Source organism: Gobius niger (genome assembly GCF_951799975.1).
Source record: "Gobius niger genome assembly, chromosome: 17".
NCBI lineage: Eukaryota > Metazoa > Chordata > Actinopteri > Gobiiformes > Gobiidae > Gobius > Gobius niger.
The window spans coordinates 29,069,855-29,085,824 of record NC_136868.1 but is presented as its reverse complement, the minus strand read 5'-3'; the positions used below and the strand labels follow the sequence as shown (position 1 = coordinate 29,085,824).

At 41.5% G+C, this 15,970-nt stretch overlaps 1 protein-coding gene across 6 annotated transcripts in view; it reads left to right on the top strand.

Annotated features, from left to right (window-relative positions):
* atp11b (ATPase phospholipid transporting 11B) overlaps positions 1 to 15,970 on the top strand; it is a 75,213-nt gene that overhangs the window by 34,276 nt on the left and 24,967 nt on the right. For 5 of the 6 annotated variants that reach the window (XR_013793805.1, XM_079575321.1, XM_079575320.1 and 2 more), the window contains exons 15-25: positions 1,218 to 1,286; positions 3,205 to 3,278; positions 3,388 to 3,491; positions 5,326 to 5,507; positions 9,581 to 9,784; positions 11,050 to 11,203; positions 12,071 to 12,173; positions 12,260 to 12,405; positions 12,528 to 12,587; positions 13,397 to 13,524; positions 13,601 to 13,739. Coding sequence is in view for 5 of the 6 variants with exons in the window: in XM_079575321.1 (XP_079431447.1) it covers positions 1,218 to 1,286; positions 3,205 to 3,278; positions 3,388 to 3,491; positions 5,326 to 5,507; positions 9,581 to 9,784; positions 11,050 to 11,203; positions 12,071 to 12,173; positions 12,260 to 12,405; positions 12,528 to 12,587; positions 13,397 to 13,524; positions 13,601 to 13,739 (1,363 nt within the window). In the remaining variant the exon portion in view is untranslated. The remainder of the gene's footprint in view (positions 1 to 1,217; positions 1,287 to 3,204; positions 3,279 to 3,387; positions 3,492 to 5,325; positions 5,508 to 9,580; positions 9,785 to 11,049; positions 11,204 to 12,070; positions 12,174 to 12,259; positions 12,406 to 12,527; positions 12,588 to 13,396; positions 13,525 to 13,600; positions 13,740 to 15,970) is intronic. The other variant, XM_079575322.1, reaches the window with a different exon arrangement.

Sequence of the window (15,970 nt, the reverse complement as noted above, 5' to 3'; positions counted from 1 at the left end):
GTTAAACCATGTAATAGATTGAACCAAGGGGTCAAATTTACTTTCACAACAACATCGTGGTGCCCCGGCTGTAAAGGAACAGGCCACCATTTTTCCATACTGAGATATGTTCTTGCCTGAGCTTTGACGAGTTGATACAGTACATACCTGTCTGGTCTTTGTGCATGCACTCAGTCAGGCAAAACAACCAAAGATGTTGTTAGACTCTCCCAATGTATTCCTATAGCTCCAAAAGGGGGTGAAGTGGAAGCGGCCATGCTCTTCCACGGGCACACACAAAGACCAGACAGGTACATATCAACTCGACTAAGCTCAGGTAAGAACATATCTCAGTATAGAAAAACGGTGGCCTGTTCCTTTTAAGGTTAATCTAAAAAAAACAAGTCGAATTTTTTTTTTTTTTTAACTGATTCTATTCAAGTTTTATGCATAAAGTGCCTTATTTTTGTGCGTTTACTTTTTTATGATTCATTCTGAAATCGTTTTAGTGCGATTAACCTCTAAGCCCCCACCTGAACTGAGCACATTTCAAAATGGCAACAAAAACGAGAGGATGAAAATACATCAAAAAGAGTGGCAAAAACACAATTAAAAAGTGATGCAAAAGCAACAAAAAAAAACTACAAGAGGTCAACAAAGAATCAACAAAAACGTGCCGCAAAAGCAACAATAGTGCAATAAAAAAGTGACGATAATGTGACGAAATATCTTGGATCTATTTTGTAGGTCCAGGCTTTCAAATGAGGCGCTACACTGGCCTATAGTCTGTAAGCTCCAGTCGAGACGCTTTTAGATTTGGGTACAGCTGAACTGGCGAAAATGCACTTGTTTAAGGTGGGGGTTAAGCAGTTTTTTATACGAGTTTTGGGCCCTGACAGAATGTTGAATTTCTCCTGGTGCTCGGTTCCACTGTGTCAGCTGTCGTAAAATATTTATGAAGGTTTGACCCCGAGCAAAAGGAAAAGTGGCACTTTCCCACCTTACTGGTAGCTTTTTTTTATCACAAGCCACAATTTATGGGCCACCTGCACTGCCACAGCACTGTTCGAGCAACCATGATGTTTGGCAATTGGGATAATAAACTTGTGAACAGACACAAAGTTTCTTTCTGTTCCTGTCAATAATCCATCATGGGGAATGAATGGAGTTGCCTAAATGTGTGATGCCGAGTCTAGGTTTGGCTTTGTAATTGGTTCTTTGTTGGTTCTCATTGACAGGATCGGCGTAACCTTCATCAGTAGCAACGGGGACGTGGTGGAAATCAAAACATTTGGGAAAGCCGAAAAGTAAGTTCTGTTTGTAATCAGCCTGTTTATGAAGTAAGTGTCAGCATTTAGGTTTTTCCTTCAAATGTGACACAATACAAAAATAAATATTGCAGACTGGTCTATTAAAATCATTAGTTGCCACTGTACCATTCAACAATAGGTTTATTTGCAGACATGTTAATAGCGGCAGCTGCTGGAAGGCGTCATATTGAGCACATGAACAGGACACCTATCCATTGATTGGTGATGGGTGCGGTGTGGCATGGCTGTGCCTGTGTTACGTATCTGCCAGAGGGAAAGCAAAGCACCCATTTCTCCACAACTACTGTAACAATAAGCGGAATTATGTATTTTTGATCAAATGACGATACAGAGACATCGAGAGGCGCAAAGTGGTCCAACAGCCCGGAAAACGTAAACAAACGGAAAATGATAAACATGAATCTAACCTTAGCTTCATGCTACATGCTAATGGGTAGTTTCTAGTGCCGTTTTTTTTTCTTCCACTTCTACTGAACAATCTGCTTGATTTTCTCAAGTAAGAATGAGGTAAGACTTTCATGTGGACCTGATTTTGACTTGCCTATATATGTGTGTGCTAAATAGGCTTATCTGCAAGAAAACATCTACAAGTACACGGCACACCATTTAGCACCCGTGCTTATTAGGGTGTATAGTTAAAGATCTGTGGGACATTGCAGTTAACCCCAGAACAGCAGTTCGGTCCCAAAGCATCTTGGGCTAATCGGGGGTTAACTGCTAACAACAACAGAGCAGCGTAAGGTCAACCAGAGACGGTGCGCATAGCCATAAACCCCCTGCCCCCTGCCCTCTGCTGGCTGGGAGTTGCGCCGCTCCCCTGTTGCTCCCTAAGGACATTCAAGACTGACTTGACAGGTTTTATTGGAAAAATGGATCGGAGTCGAATCTTTAGCCTAGTCTGACTAGACTTGACATGTAAACGTATTGTATTATTGCGTCCCAATGGGTGTCTGCGTACACTGGAGTGTGAATGTGTTTGTCAATGGATGAGTAGTTCTTGATGTAAAGTGCTTTGAGTGCCCTGTGGAGCTGGGCCATTAAATTATTTCCCTTGATTAGAACTGTCTATTGATCCAGATGCTGTGAAGTTGATGCACAGTGCAGGATGCTGAGACACAGGGCGAGTGATGGGATGACTGGGGAGATGAGACTCTGGCCTAAGTTTTCTCCCACTCGAAAGACTAAATTATGACATCAGTGGGGTCTTTCTCTGTGATTTTTTGAGTTAATTTTGAGTATTTGAGTCCCATGCCAGTGTTTAAGCTGCTCTGGGCGTGAACAATTGCATTTGCCGCGATGTAAACAGCTGCAACTTGCATCTGCGGGTCCTCATTTTGACAAATACATCGAGGTGTCGGCATTTACCAGAACACAGGAGGAGTGCGGGTACTGTCGAGAGAATCTAGTGCGGTTAGTGCGGAAAACGCAATCGCAATTTTAGTTCTAGAATAAAGAATGCATACGTTTTTGCGGAAATTTTGCGAAAAATGTTACCCAGCTTTCTTTAGTTTGGCCACTTTTGTGATGTTTATTGTTTCACTTCCTTATTGGACACTGACAGGAAGTGACATAGATAGAGGCAAACAACATTAAACTGTTGCCGTGCCAACCATGTTATCAAAGTGAAATTAGTCACTGCTAAGGAACTTTACCTCCATGTCGCTTCTTGTCAGCAGCTTAAAAATCGAAATGAAAAAAAGCATTAAAACCTGTCATATGCACTTTAAAATGCCTCTGCCATTTGTACTTTTCCAAAAATTTAACTCGATGCCAGATTTTATATTAGATTTAGAATTTTTGGAAGCTCAAAGAGTGTTTTTTTATGTATTACAGACTGCTTTATGATTGTGTATATGTAATTTTGGGGTATCATTTTCTTTTTTTATGCCTTTAGGTTCAAGCTGCTCCATGTTTTAGAGTTCGACCCAAACCGGAGGAGAATGAGCGTCATCCTCCAGACTCCCTCAGGTAACAATCCTCATCATTACACTTTATGCACCTTATTAGCACCGGTATTGATAGTTCACTAATGACCTAGATTTGTCCTTTTTTTTAATGTCCTTTCTTCATCTTGCAGGCGGACAGATAATGTTCACCAAGGGAGCGGAGTCGGCCATATTGCCTTTTGCGACGAGCGGCGAGATGGAGAAGACGAGATTGCATGTGGATGAGTTCGCCTTGGTGAGACATTGATTTCTATTGCGTCTCAATAGAGCGTACGCGTTTAGTGTGATCAATGCAGGCGAGGAGAACTGATTCAACCGCTGTCGTTAGATGGATTTCAAGTCACAGAGTTTTGATCTGCTTTGTGGCTACAGTTATTCACGCACATTTCTTCATGTTGCCTTTGGTTTACCAGAGTGAACCAGTCGCAGTCCAACTAAAATAAAGTAAAACAACCCGGTACGACTTTGATTTCTAGTTGAGTTGATCTCTGATTCAAATCGGCGTGAAAGTTTCCTCACAAGTGACTTCTCTCTGCCGGGTAGCGTTAAGCGATGGATGTCAGGGCACATTAAAGAGAAAGAGTTCACACCTGGCTTTAACAGAATGGATGTGGCAGCGGCAAACTCTCGACTAAAAATATCTGTCCTGTGTAATCAATCACTTTGTTCGTACCTTGATTAGCAACTTTTAGCTTCATGCGTTATCAAAATAAATCATTCATCACTCTATCAATCATCACTGTAATGATCTGTGATTTGTTCTGTTGTATGAATCTCTGCAAAAACCTGGTTTTATACTTATTAATGAACTATGAAAGACAAAGAAGTTGATTGAAGAAATAATCCAATATTATGGATAAATCTCCAGAGATTGTAATTACGTTTTGGACCCCCTTGAAAACGAGATGGCACATCTCAAGGGGCATTCCATTTATAAACTTAAACTTTTTAAAAAGGCCAAAATGGGTCTCTGCTGATGTCATGAAGTGATGCCTTCCCTTCCTTCTCCAGGCAAAGCTAGATTTATTCTTAAAAGCATATCCACCCTTTTTGCTGACAGATATTGCAATTTTGTTTATAAATGTGAGGTTTTTTTTTCATGCAATTGAGCATTTAGCTGTATATATAGCCTATAAAAATGCTGTTAAACATCAGCTGCAAGATACAAATCTGCAAGAAGCATTTTCAGAGGTTGTCAGTAAAGCATCCTTCGTTTTAATAGTTTTCAAATAAACATACATGGTTCGTTCTCTCTTACTCCCTCCTTTCCTCTCACTCAGGGGCTTTGCTCAGGGAGCCTCAGATAAAACGAATAAGTGACTTAAAACATGAAACACAAGCTGCAAAACGCTTGCCTGGAAACCAGACTCTCTGCTGTACCAATGATTGAGTCTGGTGACCGTGGCATCAACTCCATTTCCACAGCGGTGTATACGTAGGCAAACAGAAGCGGAGTAAACCAATCAGTGAAGGGCAGGCATCTGCTGTTGATGCAGTGTTATTAGCGTTTCTGTGTTAATATTCGCACAGGATTATGAATCATAAAACTCACCGACTGTCGATGTATTTTTGGTCATTTACAGGTGATTAGAAAAAAGCTCTCTCTCTCGTGCGCCGTTCGTAGATTGTTGTTGAAGGGACCTCCGCGTCCCGTTACTGACGCTGCTCGTGAACAACACGTGACCACAAATAAACAATTCTGATTGCACAGGCTTGTTTTATATTTTTCAGTAGTTTTCTACTGCCGCCAACAATGGCGTGGGTCCCAGACTGATGTCCCTCTGTGTAAAAATAATACAGAGGGGTGTCATTCTGGTCTTGCCAGGCAAAGCGCTGCTTGCTTTATGACCATCAGCCTCATACTTGCATCACAAACCAGCCAGAGAGATGTTACTAACATCGTTCAGACTAATCTGATATTTTTAATCCTAAAATCTCCAGGGGTTTATTATTGTGTAGTTTATGCTCTTCTCACAGAATATACTTGGCTTTCTAAACAACATGATCCTATTGTCTTATTGAGATTTTTGCATAGTGTTGGACCTTTATAGTTGTTTTGGTCTCTGCAGAAAGGTCTGCGGACGCTGGTGGTAGCATGCCGTCACTTCAGCCCGGAGCAGTACACCGAGGTGGACCGGCGGCTGAACGCGGCCCGGACGGCGCTCCAGCAGAGGGAGGACAAACTCCAAGAGGCGTTCACCTTCATCGAGAGAGACCTGGAGCTGCTCGGAGCTACAGGGGTGGAGGACAAGTACGCACTCAATTCATACTGTCAAAGAATATGAACGTGACGAGTCAGCATACAGCGAAAGTGATCCACACTTGATAGAGCTGGGAAAAAATCGAGGGGAGAATCGGACACCCTGGAAGCTCAGATCATGCTTATATATTTTGTGTTACAGGTTCAAAATTATGCCCAAAAGTCTGTAAGAGATCGAGTCTTACAATTTTTTTGTCTTCAAGCAAGCTTTCTCTGAAGTATCCACTACACATGAATATGCCCATCATACAGCGCCCCCTGCTGTCACAGTTTAACACTGACACATTTAGAAGCTTCATACACAGGATAATGGACAAGACATTTTTAAAAATTGGCCAAAAATATCGGCGGTGCATAATTCGGCATCGGCCTAAGAAAAACTCTTATCAGTCAACCTCTATTTAAAACTCCAGCTGGGAACAATAGAGGAGTTTTTGTGTGGTGCCTCGAGGTTGGACAAGAGGTATGGCCCGAGAGGTAAGCGCTTCTCACAAGCCATTATTATGTCAGTGCAAGAGTTCAGACTATTTGTCTCGGGGCGCAGTCGTAAAAACCTCATATCAAACAAGCATGTTTGATGTTTACCACTCCTGCTTGCGATTTGAGCATCCATCGTTTATTTGGCTCCTGATCTCACGTTTAATCACACGACTCTCGCATGTGACGCGAATCAGAAAGCGGGTAGTGTGTCGGGTCTCATCATTTATCAGAATCATCTGTGACGTTGCGCGAGAGTACGATTCCCAACTGTGCAAAAATGTGCTTATGTGTGAGATTTTCTCCAGTGTGTCCCGGGTCTTCGACGAAATGTATTGATCTAGAGAGATTGAAAATGAACACCCATTCTATACATATTATTTTATACCGGTGAAAAAGAAAAAAAGAAAATCTAGACGGATAAGCGTGATTCATTAATTTCCTCCTGAACATGCTCTCTGAGGGTGTGATCCTTCCCAGCATGCTTTGCCAGTTAATTGTGGTCCTTAATTGCTCAACGTGTGTTAGACTTCACATAAAGGTCACCCTCCCCCGCAGCTCGTCCGGGTTCACTTCATGCTGCTGCTTCACTTCACAGTTATTACAACATGGACAGTAAAAAAGCACTCCAGATGGATTAAACCTGTTACACACAGTCAGTAATGCTGCGAGTGTTGTAATCCTGAGGAAAGAAACATTGTTGGGGTTTGCGCACAATGCTTCTTAATGCCAGACACGATTTTGATACCGAAAAGGAAACCGATATCGAATCCACGGCAAAAAAACAACATAAAGCATAACAAGCACCAAACAAAGTTAAAACTGGCCTTTTAGATTCCTCCAAATATATTCACGAGTCATGTGCAGATAGGAAGCATAACTATACAGTTGGCATTGGCATTTCATTTTGTTGAGAATTTTAATTTTCAAGAATTCAAACATAAGAACTGCATGAATTACAAAAAAATGCTCTGGATAACTAGGAAATGAGGCCCTATGTCAAAAATCTGAAATATCCCTTTAAGAGCAAAGGCTTAATATCCAGATACTAACTGATACTGATGTAAATGAATGGGAGCAGCTATGCTAAGCTATAGGAATAAATAAATAAAACAGTCGCAAATTCGAAAGTTTCTGCTCCTTTCGACCTGGTACAGCACCAGTAATCAGATCCTGCATTTCGACAATGGATGGTTTTCATTACACTCTTGAACCATTTTCCAGTCTTGTACTTTACAATATTTAGATTTTTCTGTAGGATTTTATCTAATAATTCCTGCCTGATTAATGAGTTTTGAACCCACCCAAAACAAAGCAAATTTTGAATATATTTTAACTAATTTCATTAATACAGAGATTTTTTTCTTATATATTTTTATAAACTCAAGTTCCAAAATCACCTCCAAACAAATCTTTATAAGAAAAACACGGCAAAATAATCATGAATTTAAACCTGGCTCTATCCATTATTTAGGTTTTATTGCTGAAATGATTTGATGATGGTATTTTTACACATCAATGACTTATTTTATATATAAAAGCATTAATGACCGGGAACTTGAAATACTTTAGTTTTTCCCCCCTTTTCACCTGCAGTGTTTCTCCTTAAACCATGTTATGACTGACTTCTCCAAACCCCAAATGTAGCATGCGTGATGCGTTTGTAGAAATGTTTGAAACAGTGTAGTCCTGGAAACACATGGGCACTTCAGGAGCAGTGGAGCACGTTCAGCATAGTCAGCCGAGACGGTGAACACGGGGGAAATGAGTGGAAGTCTCACCATCTGCTCCCTCTGTCTGAATGTAATCTCTCTGCGCTCATGGTCACTATCGCACCATCTCTGTTATGAACCCCTCTCACAATCAAATGAACACTGTGCAGCCCATAGCCCTGGCATTATTACAACCTTCCACTTTTACGAGGGTATACTTACTGCTGTGGAGCCGCCATTCAGCAGATTTGCATTTTAGTGACAATGGATGGGTTTCAGTCTCAAGGCGTTTTCCTTTTTTGGATGTCACAGTGAGGACTTTTCCCCATTCACAAGATAAATGTAAGGTAATTGTATAGATTTGGCTGGGTTTCCGCAGGGCATTAATAATTGTGCCAAAGTGAAGGCCTTAAATGCCATTAAAAAGGATTACATTGGATTCAAGCTGGCCTTAAATGTCATGTTGGGAATATAATGACATTGCTCAATTATTTATATTGCATGAATTTGTCAAAAATCCAAAGGTTAGGGTCTAAAACTAAAATTGTACACGATTTCTTTTGCTCAGAAGTTCCCCTCATTCATCTGTTTGATGGAATCTTTGAAAGTAAATATCCCCTATTCCAATTCAAGAAAGATCTAATTATTAGCTTTTTAAAAGAAACAGCTAGTGTATGAGCTAAAGATATTTGAGAAATACTGAAGAGGCACCAAGAGCCCCCTACAGCTGCAGCACAGTGGAGGCGTCACAAGAGGCACTACAGGAAACGAAACAGAGACAGAGAAGGTATCCGGGCAAGACTCACAGCTAAGCCACACATGACTTCTATCCCTACTATTGTTCTGGCTAATGGAAGTTCACTGGAGAATGAAACAGATTAACTGCTAAGCTCTTCCCAGAAGATGGTGAAAGACTGGTGTGAGAGAGCTGTGCAGGATTAAGAGGAAGGCGGGGTTGTGGAGGAGCTGACCAGTGCAGGACACCACGCTCTCAAACAGGGACAAACCCAGGAGGCGCTGCACCGTTTCAGAGGATCAGAGGAAACTGAAGGCAGCCAGCCAGGTTTCCTGCGGGTGCTACAGTCTCCTCTCCAAAAAGATGCTGGTCAGGTTGGCCCACAGTGGCTCAGGACTAACACCTGAACCCAATTTCGTTGTACGCTTGTACAGTGACAAATAAAGCACTTACTTACTTACTTAGTTCTATTTACTGTACTTTTCTTTTCTTTTGAAAAAGGTCAACGCATTAGTCAGCATTTTACAATGTAAATGTGTCTGAGTAACCTAAATTAAGCTACTTTTCATCTGTAGTCCCTTTTGCAGATGTGAGGCCAGCCTTGAATTTTGCATATAGTCTCTGTGTCAGGGAGGTTTTTCCTTTGGTGGCTCCTATTTCACCCAGTTCAAACATAAAACATGCACAGTAGGTTAATCCTTCAGCTAGTGCCTGCATCTATTGATCGGCAAATAAAACGACGCTTCAGTGCTTGCATCACTCTTCCTGTAGCAGATTGCTTCGAAGCACTGCAGCTGGTCATGTGACTAAACTGTCAAATGTTTAATGTCCCAGATGTTGCAGTAAGTGTGTCCTCAGGATGTCAGTATTCAAACAGAATGACGCACCTCTGAGGCTCAGACTCTTTACGAACCTTGTGTTGTCACAGGGCTTTACTCAACAAATACTTCAAAGTTAATGGAAAGCACTGTGTTATGATGGTCTATAGTGGTTCCCAAGAGTTAGGAATGGCTGGTCCTGGAAAACATTGAAAACTATGTCAGTATTCAAGATTTTAGTTGTAGTTAGTTATTTTTTCCCCTCTTCCCTTTGTAAATTCAGTATGTTCAAACTGTTTTGTCCTTTGTCCTTTTGTCCAGACTCCAAGACAAAGTGCAGGAGACCATCGAGGCCCTTCGCTTGGCTGGGATCAAAGTATGGGTGCTGACTGGGGACAAACATGAGACGGCGGTCAGCGTGAGTTTGTCCTGTGGCCATTTCCACCGAACCATGAACATCCTGGAGCTCCTGCAGCAGCGATCCGACAACGAGTGCGCCGAGCAGCTGCGCAGGCTGGCCAGAAGGTCAGAGGACACCGCTTTGAATTACACTTTGTTTGGAATGACAGGTTGACCAATAGAGCTTATGATTGATTAACCTATTATAGGAAAATGTGATCAAATACATTTGATAATAATAGTGACATTTGCATTTGCAGAGCCATTCTATTGCTCTCAAATAGTGAAGTCTTTGAACACTTAAGTTTAGGTTCTTTGGTAAATTCTACAGAGATACAGCCTCTGGATAAGCCTGAGGAGATAAAATGAGGAGCTTTTTAAATATCTGATGTCTTTGGAGTAAATAGAGGGTAAACACAATAAATTTCAGACATACGTCAAATCACGCATTCTAGTTTACACACTGTCCGTTCGTCTTTAATCCGTCAGGTAATAATGTAGACTTTTAATGACATGTAGGTCAGTAATGGCATCTTGTTTTCTGAGTTTAAAATGCAATATAAGAGCTTACATTAATTTCCTAGATTTTAACTTAATTTTTTTAGGCAATGCTTGGTGTTTATGCATTTACCTGCGTCTCGAGAAGCATCACATGGAGCAGCCGTTGGTCTGTGTCCTCTCCTCCTCCTCCTCCTCCTCTCATCATCCACTCGTCTGTTCTCGTCTTTCCCCCTCGCTCTTCTGATAGTCTGTTGTCCTCTGTCCTCCTCTCCTGGCCTGTGTACTCCTCTGATCATCATCCTCCTCATATCCAACGTCTGAAGCAAACATGCTCTCAGTCCGCGGAGTTTCAGACCATAGTGAGTCCGTGTGAGGAAAGAGAAATGCGTGCGATGGGTCTCGGCGCAGTCGCTCTGGATAGACCCGGCTTTAGCTCACTCATTTATGGCTGAATATGTCCAGAAGAGACGCACAGGTAACTTCAAGCAAAGTTTTGAGATTTGGAGTGTTTATTGTCCTACCAAAACACGGAGAGGCAGTTCCGCCTTGACGTTAATGTTAAAACTAGGCCATTATCACACGTTTTTCCCTTTTGTCGAGCACATGGCTCTTTATGCAGGATAAATAAACTACTGCACTGTAGAAAAACGCTATGGATAACACTCCGCGTCCGTCAAAAATAGAATCAATGCGTGTTCCTGCCATAGAGCCGTAGACGTGACGGACACCTGACAGACAGGTGTAAACCACCAGATTAATGTTATTTATTTCCTATTGTTATGGTAGACGTATGTAAAAAGGATCAGCCATTAAGACACCATATTTACAGTGGATTGATGACCACTATAACACTAAAAAGTGATCAGTCTGTGTTGGTATCTTCTCTCCAGGATAAAGGAGGACCACGTCATCCAGCATGGGCTGGTGGTGGACGGGGCCAGTCTGTCTCTGGCTCTGAGGGAGCACGAGAAGCTCTTCATGGAGGTGTGTAAAAACTGCTCGGCTGTGCTCTGCTGCAGGATGGCTCCTCTACAGAAAGCCAAGGTAAAAACACATCTACGCATTGATTTATTGTGAGGATATTCATTTAAATTACTTTTAGCTTTTAGGGTTTTTTGAAGGCTCTCAGTCATCCAGGAATTTTCCATTGACGTGGAGATTTTCAAATATTGGCCTGGACTGGGTTGATTGAGAAGAGCAGGGGATCCCAAACTTTTCAGCCGGGACTCCCAAACTTTTGATGCAAACAATCCGAGACTTCCACTCTTTACAATATTTATCTTTATATCTTCTTGGGACCCCCACTTTGGGAATCACCGGAGTAGAAGATGTCAGAAGTTTCTTCTTGCTCTGCTCAATCAATCCTGGTATCGCTGTTACATTTGGCTTTTAGTGAAAGCATTTAATATTGTACATTTTATATTAATTATCTTGGCTTATTTTATTTCTTATCCTTAGTAGCTTTACCATTTTATTTAATACGAGTCTATGATTCATTTTGCAGTGTTGAACCAAAAAATAAAATAAAATAAAATTATAATTCGTGAATGTACTTTACACTGAAAAAACCCTATTAAGATTCTGACAATGTCAGACATTTGCTTTTTTCTACCATTTTGGCCCTACTGTATAGTAATGTTCAAAGCTATACATTGTAAATCAATTTTCTTGCTTTGATTTATAAACGGAACACACTTTTCTACTTATTACAAATACTATGGAAACTACAGCTCTCAACCTTATCACACCATAAGCTATTTAGCATTTCAGAAATAAATAATGACCGAAATCATGACAGGACTGGGTGTAAAACACTCTCAACCAGTCAAAACCTGGACACGCCCCATGAAAGAGTTATATGTATACAAACATTTGTAAAATAAATGGTGACTATGTTGTGTTTGATTTCAGGTGGTGCGTCTTATAAAAACGTCTCCAGAGAAACCCATTACGTTAGCGGTTGGGGATGGGGCCAATGATGTCAGTATGATACAGGAGGCCCACGTCGGCATCGGTGAGTCCACACTTCACACTCTTCTATATACACTTTTGTACAGTATTTTTTACCTTATAAACTTTAAAATCCATGTGTGTCTTTAGGCATTATGGGCAAAGAGGGTCGTCAGGCCGTGAGAAACAGCGACTATGCAATCGCCAGGTTTAAGTTCCTGGCTAAACTTCTGCTGGTGCACGGCCACTTCTACTACATTCGCATAGCAACTCTTGTACAGTACTTTTTCTACAAGGTAAAGGCCAAACCACCCGTTAAATGATCGAAGGGTTCAGAGTGTTCAGAGTTCTAGCTGGGCATTCGGTAAATCATTCATACATGAGATTTTTAATGTGGCTTTCTCTGTGTCTTTTGTAGAATGTGTGTTTTATCACTCCCCAGTTTTTATACCAGTTCTTCTGTCTGTTTTCACAACAAGTAAGTGTCTTCTTTAAGTGTCCTTTTATCTGTGATTGTGCGAAATTGTTTCAACATAGAGGGGGAAACTAAATTTTCTCCTATTACTCCACCACTACCTTAACACATGCTGAATTATGAAGATATTTCCCATTGTAAATAAAGATCCTAACATTAGCTTCATGCAACATATGCTAACGCTAGCTTAGTTTGTTTTTATTCTCTTCTACTGGACAATCTGCCGTGAAAACACATCCATATGGACCAGAGTTTCTTTCTTACCTCTGGGCTCGGCCATGCCCCCTTATATGATGTGAATATGGTAATTTGCTTTGTGGAAGATTCTTAGCTGATTACTCATAGTGTATGCAATCAAAAAAAGAGAGGACCACCAGATTTGCATGTAAGAAAACTTAAGAGCCCGTCAAAATTAGGTTCTTTCAACCACATTTCCACTTACCGATGCCACATTCTCCAGAATTGTACAACAGTATTTTTAAAGGCTATTTCAGAGCTTTGAACTCCAAGGAACAAGGTGAAATTTGAATGTGTACAGATCTTTTACTAACAACAAGCCAATTAAAAAACTAAGAGATCCAACATCCCCTTTGTAACTAATGTCCACAAAATAAAACCATAGATTTAACCCATGCTTTTTTCCATTTCTTACATGGTTGTCTTAAAATAATTGACAATTTTGGTGTAACATAACATAATAGTAATCAGCAACAAAAAATTAATAAATAAAATATATATATATATTTTTTTTCAAATTCACCTGCTGTGCCTCAACCTTAACTCATAACCTTGGTGTCTGTGCGCCCCTTTAGACCCTGTACGACAGTGTTTACCTGACGCTGTACAACATCTGCTTCACGTCGTTGCCCATCCTCGTCTACAGCCTGTTTGAACAGCTGGTCCATCCTCACGTGCTGCAGAGCAAACCTGCGCTCTACAGGTAAGTCCTCAAAGCAAGTGCCAATGTAAGAGTTTCATGGCTCCTCTCCTGACCTCAGCGTTTGTGCCTCTCACAGAGACATCAGCAGAAACTCCATGCTGTCCTTCAGAACCTTCCTGTACTGGACGCTGCTGGGCTTCTGCCACGCCTTTGTGTTCTTCTTCGGCTCCTACATCCTGATGGGAGAGGACACAACCCTCATGGGAAACGGACAGGTATTCATTTAGAATGCAAGACACAACCGATTATTGTGTCAGCCCTGGAGAGGCAGCTCTGCATGGAGGTGGAAAGATTTTTTTCCCCTGGTCAAATAGGTGGATGTTTGAGCCTCCTCATGTTGGACCTAACAGGAAGCTATGGGGAAGCTATGGGGAAGGTTTGGGGAAACTGACAATATAGTGGGAGTCTGGAGGAAGTTATTGCTGCCAAAGGTGTACTCACTTATTCCTTGCTGTCCAGTGAATGTTTACATGTTATGGCCAATACAAATATGATAAAATGTAAAGGTGAGAACGGTCGGAACTTGGGACAGATGTCTGTCTCACATGAATTTATCATATTGGGCCATGCTGTAAGGCCCAATCATCTCTGTAGTACACTCATGATTCCATGATAAATAAATAGGCTAATCGCAAAAAATTTGCTAATGGTAACGCGGCTACTGATAAATACTCTCACTGAGGAGGCTTTGCGCATCATTAGAGTTAGGAAAGACATTTGCAGTGCTTCCATGTCGCCTTTAGAGTAGAGTTAGAACTTAGGGAGAATAAAGTCCAACAGTTGTAATTGGGAGTGCTGAAGTACATGCTTTATTTTGCACATATAAGTAGCCATGTGAGTTCCGGACGCATCTCAGCTTTTCAAATTCATAGAATCGAACTGGGAAGGCCTTCATACACCAATAGGACTAAAATAGCATGTTTCTGTCACAGTCAGTGTTAAAGAGGGGGTATTATGCTTTTTTCAGCCACATAGCACCAGTCTATATCACACTACAATGATGACGAAACCTTCTGTTGGTCTGTCAATGCAGTAAATTAGAATAACTGCCTTGTATAAAATTGCTCTTTCAAAATGGCGTAGCAAATGACTTGAAATAGGCCTCTGTCTCTTTAAGAACCTCTGACCCTTTCCGACACGCCCCCTCCACACGCTGTCTGTGGCATCACAACAACACTGCGCTCGTTGTCTGCGTACAGTATTGAAACTACGATCGGTGCATTTTAATTTTTATTGTTGGAAAGGACCTACTGTTTATCACTTTGTGAACAATGGCCACACAGGATATTATTTGGAAACGAACCTTCCACACCGGACGCTTGGAAGGGGCTCTTGCCTGAAAAATAACTGCTGTTTGGAGGCTATCTCTTTGCATCTGCCATGCCCTATGGATCTCTAACTATACCCCCATGGACGACACCAGGATCTGCAGGAGCCCATACCATTCAAAGACGGACATTATCTGTGCAGGTGGACAATGGTTTTTCGAGGTTACCCGTTAGCTTGTTATAATCGACTACAGCTCATTGTTGATGAAAAGTCTGTAATAAACCACAAATGTGTAAAGCCAGGCTCATTGTGTGATCATCGTAAAGGCTGCTTCGAGTAGTTGCCGGCTTTATTGACGTTATTTGTGCATAATATGCTGCCTGTTTTCAATGAATGTTGTGAAGGTGAAGGTTGTTAGCTTGTCGCGGCTAATAGTGCCTTAGCTCCGGGAGAAAACCACTCGGCTACGACTCACTGTTGATGAAATGTGAGCAATAAACTACGAAAAATCAACAAGCCAGGCTCCGTGTGTCATCATCATAAAGGCTGCTTCAAGCAGTTGCCTGTTTTAGTGACGTTTTCAATGCATAATATGCTGCTTGTATTCAGTGAATTTTCCCGTTAGCTTATCGCGGCTAGCTTGTTAGCTCCGGGAGAAAACCACTCGGCTACGACTCACTGTTGATGAAATGTGAGCAATAAACTACACAATCAACAAGCCAGGCTCCGTGTGTCATCATCATAAAGGCTGCTTCAAGCAGTTGCCTGTTTTAGTGACGTTTTCAATGCATAATATGCTGCTTGTATTCAGTGAATTTTCCCGTTAGCTTATCGCGGCTAGCTTGTTAGCTCCGGGAGAAAGCCACTCGGCTATGACCCATTGTAGATGAAATGTGAGCAATAAACTTCCAAATCAACAAGCCAGGCTCCGTGTGTGATCATTGTTAAACGGTTCTTTATGTGTGTGGTGGTTTTATTGACTTTATGTGTGCATATTTCTCGTTTTCACGTGATGACTCGAGGTTTAGCTTAGCATTAGCTTTCTCCGGAGGCTCTGTGCATCATCAAGGCCCAGCGCAGAACCAGACACTGAAATAAGTGTTCTTGTCACCGGTTTTAATCCTGGGTGTTTCGGTAACAGAAACACTGATGTGTGTCTTTGTAAAAGTCTGCTGTG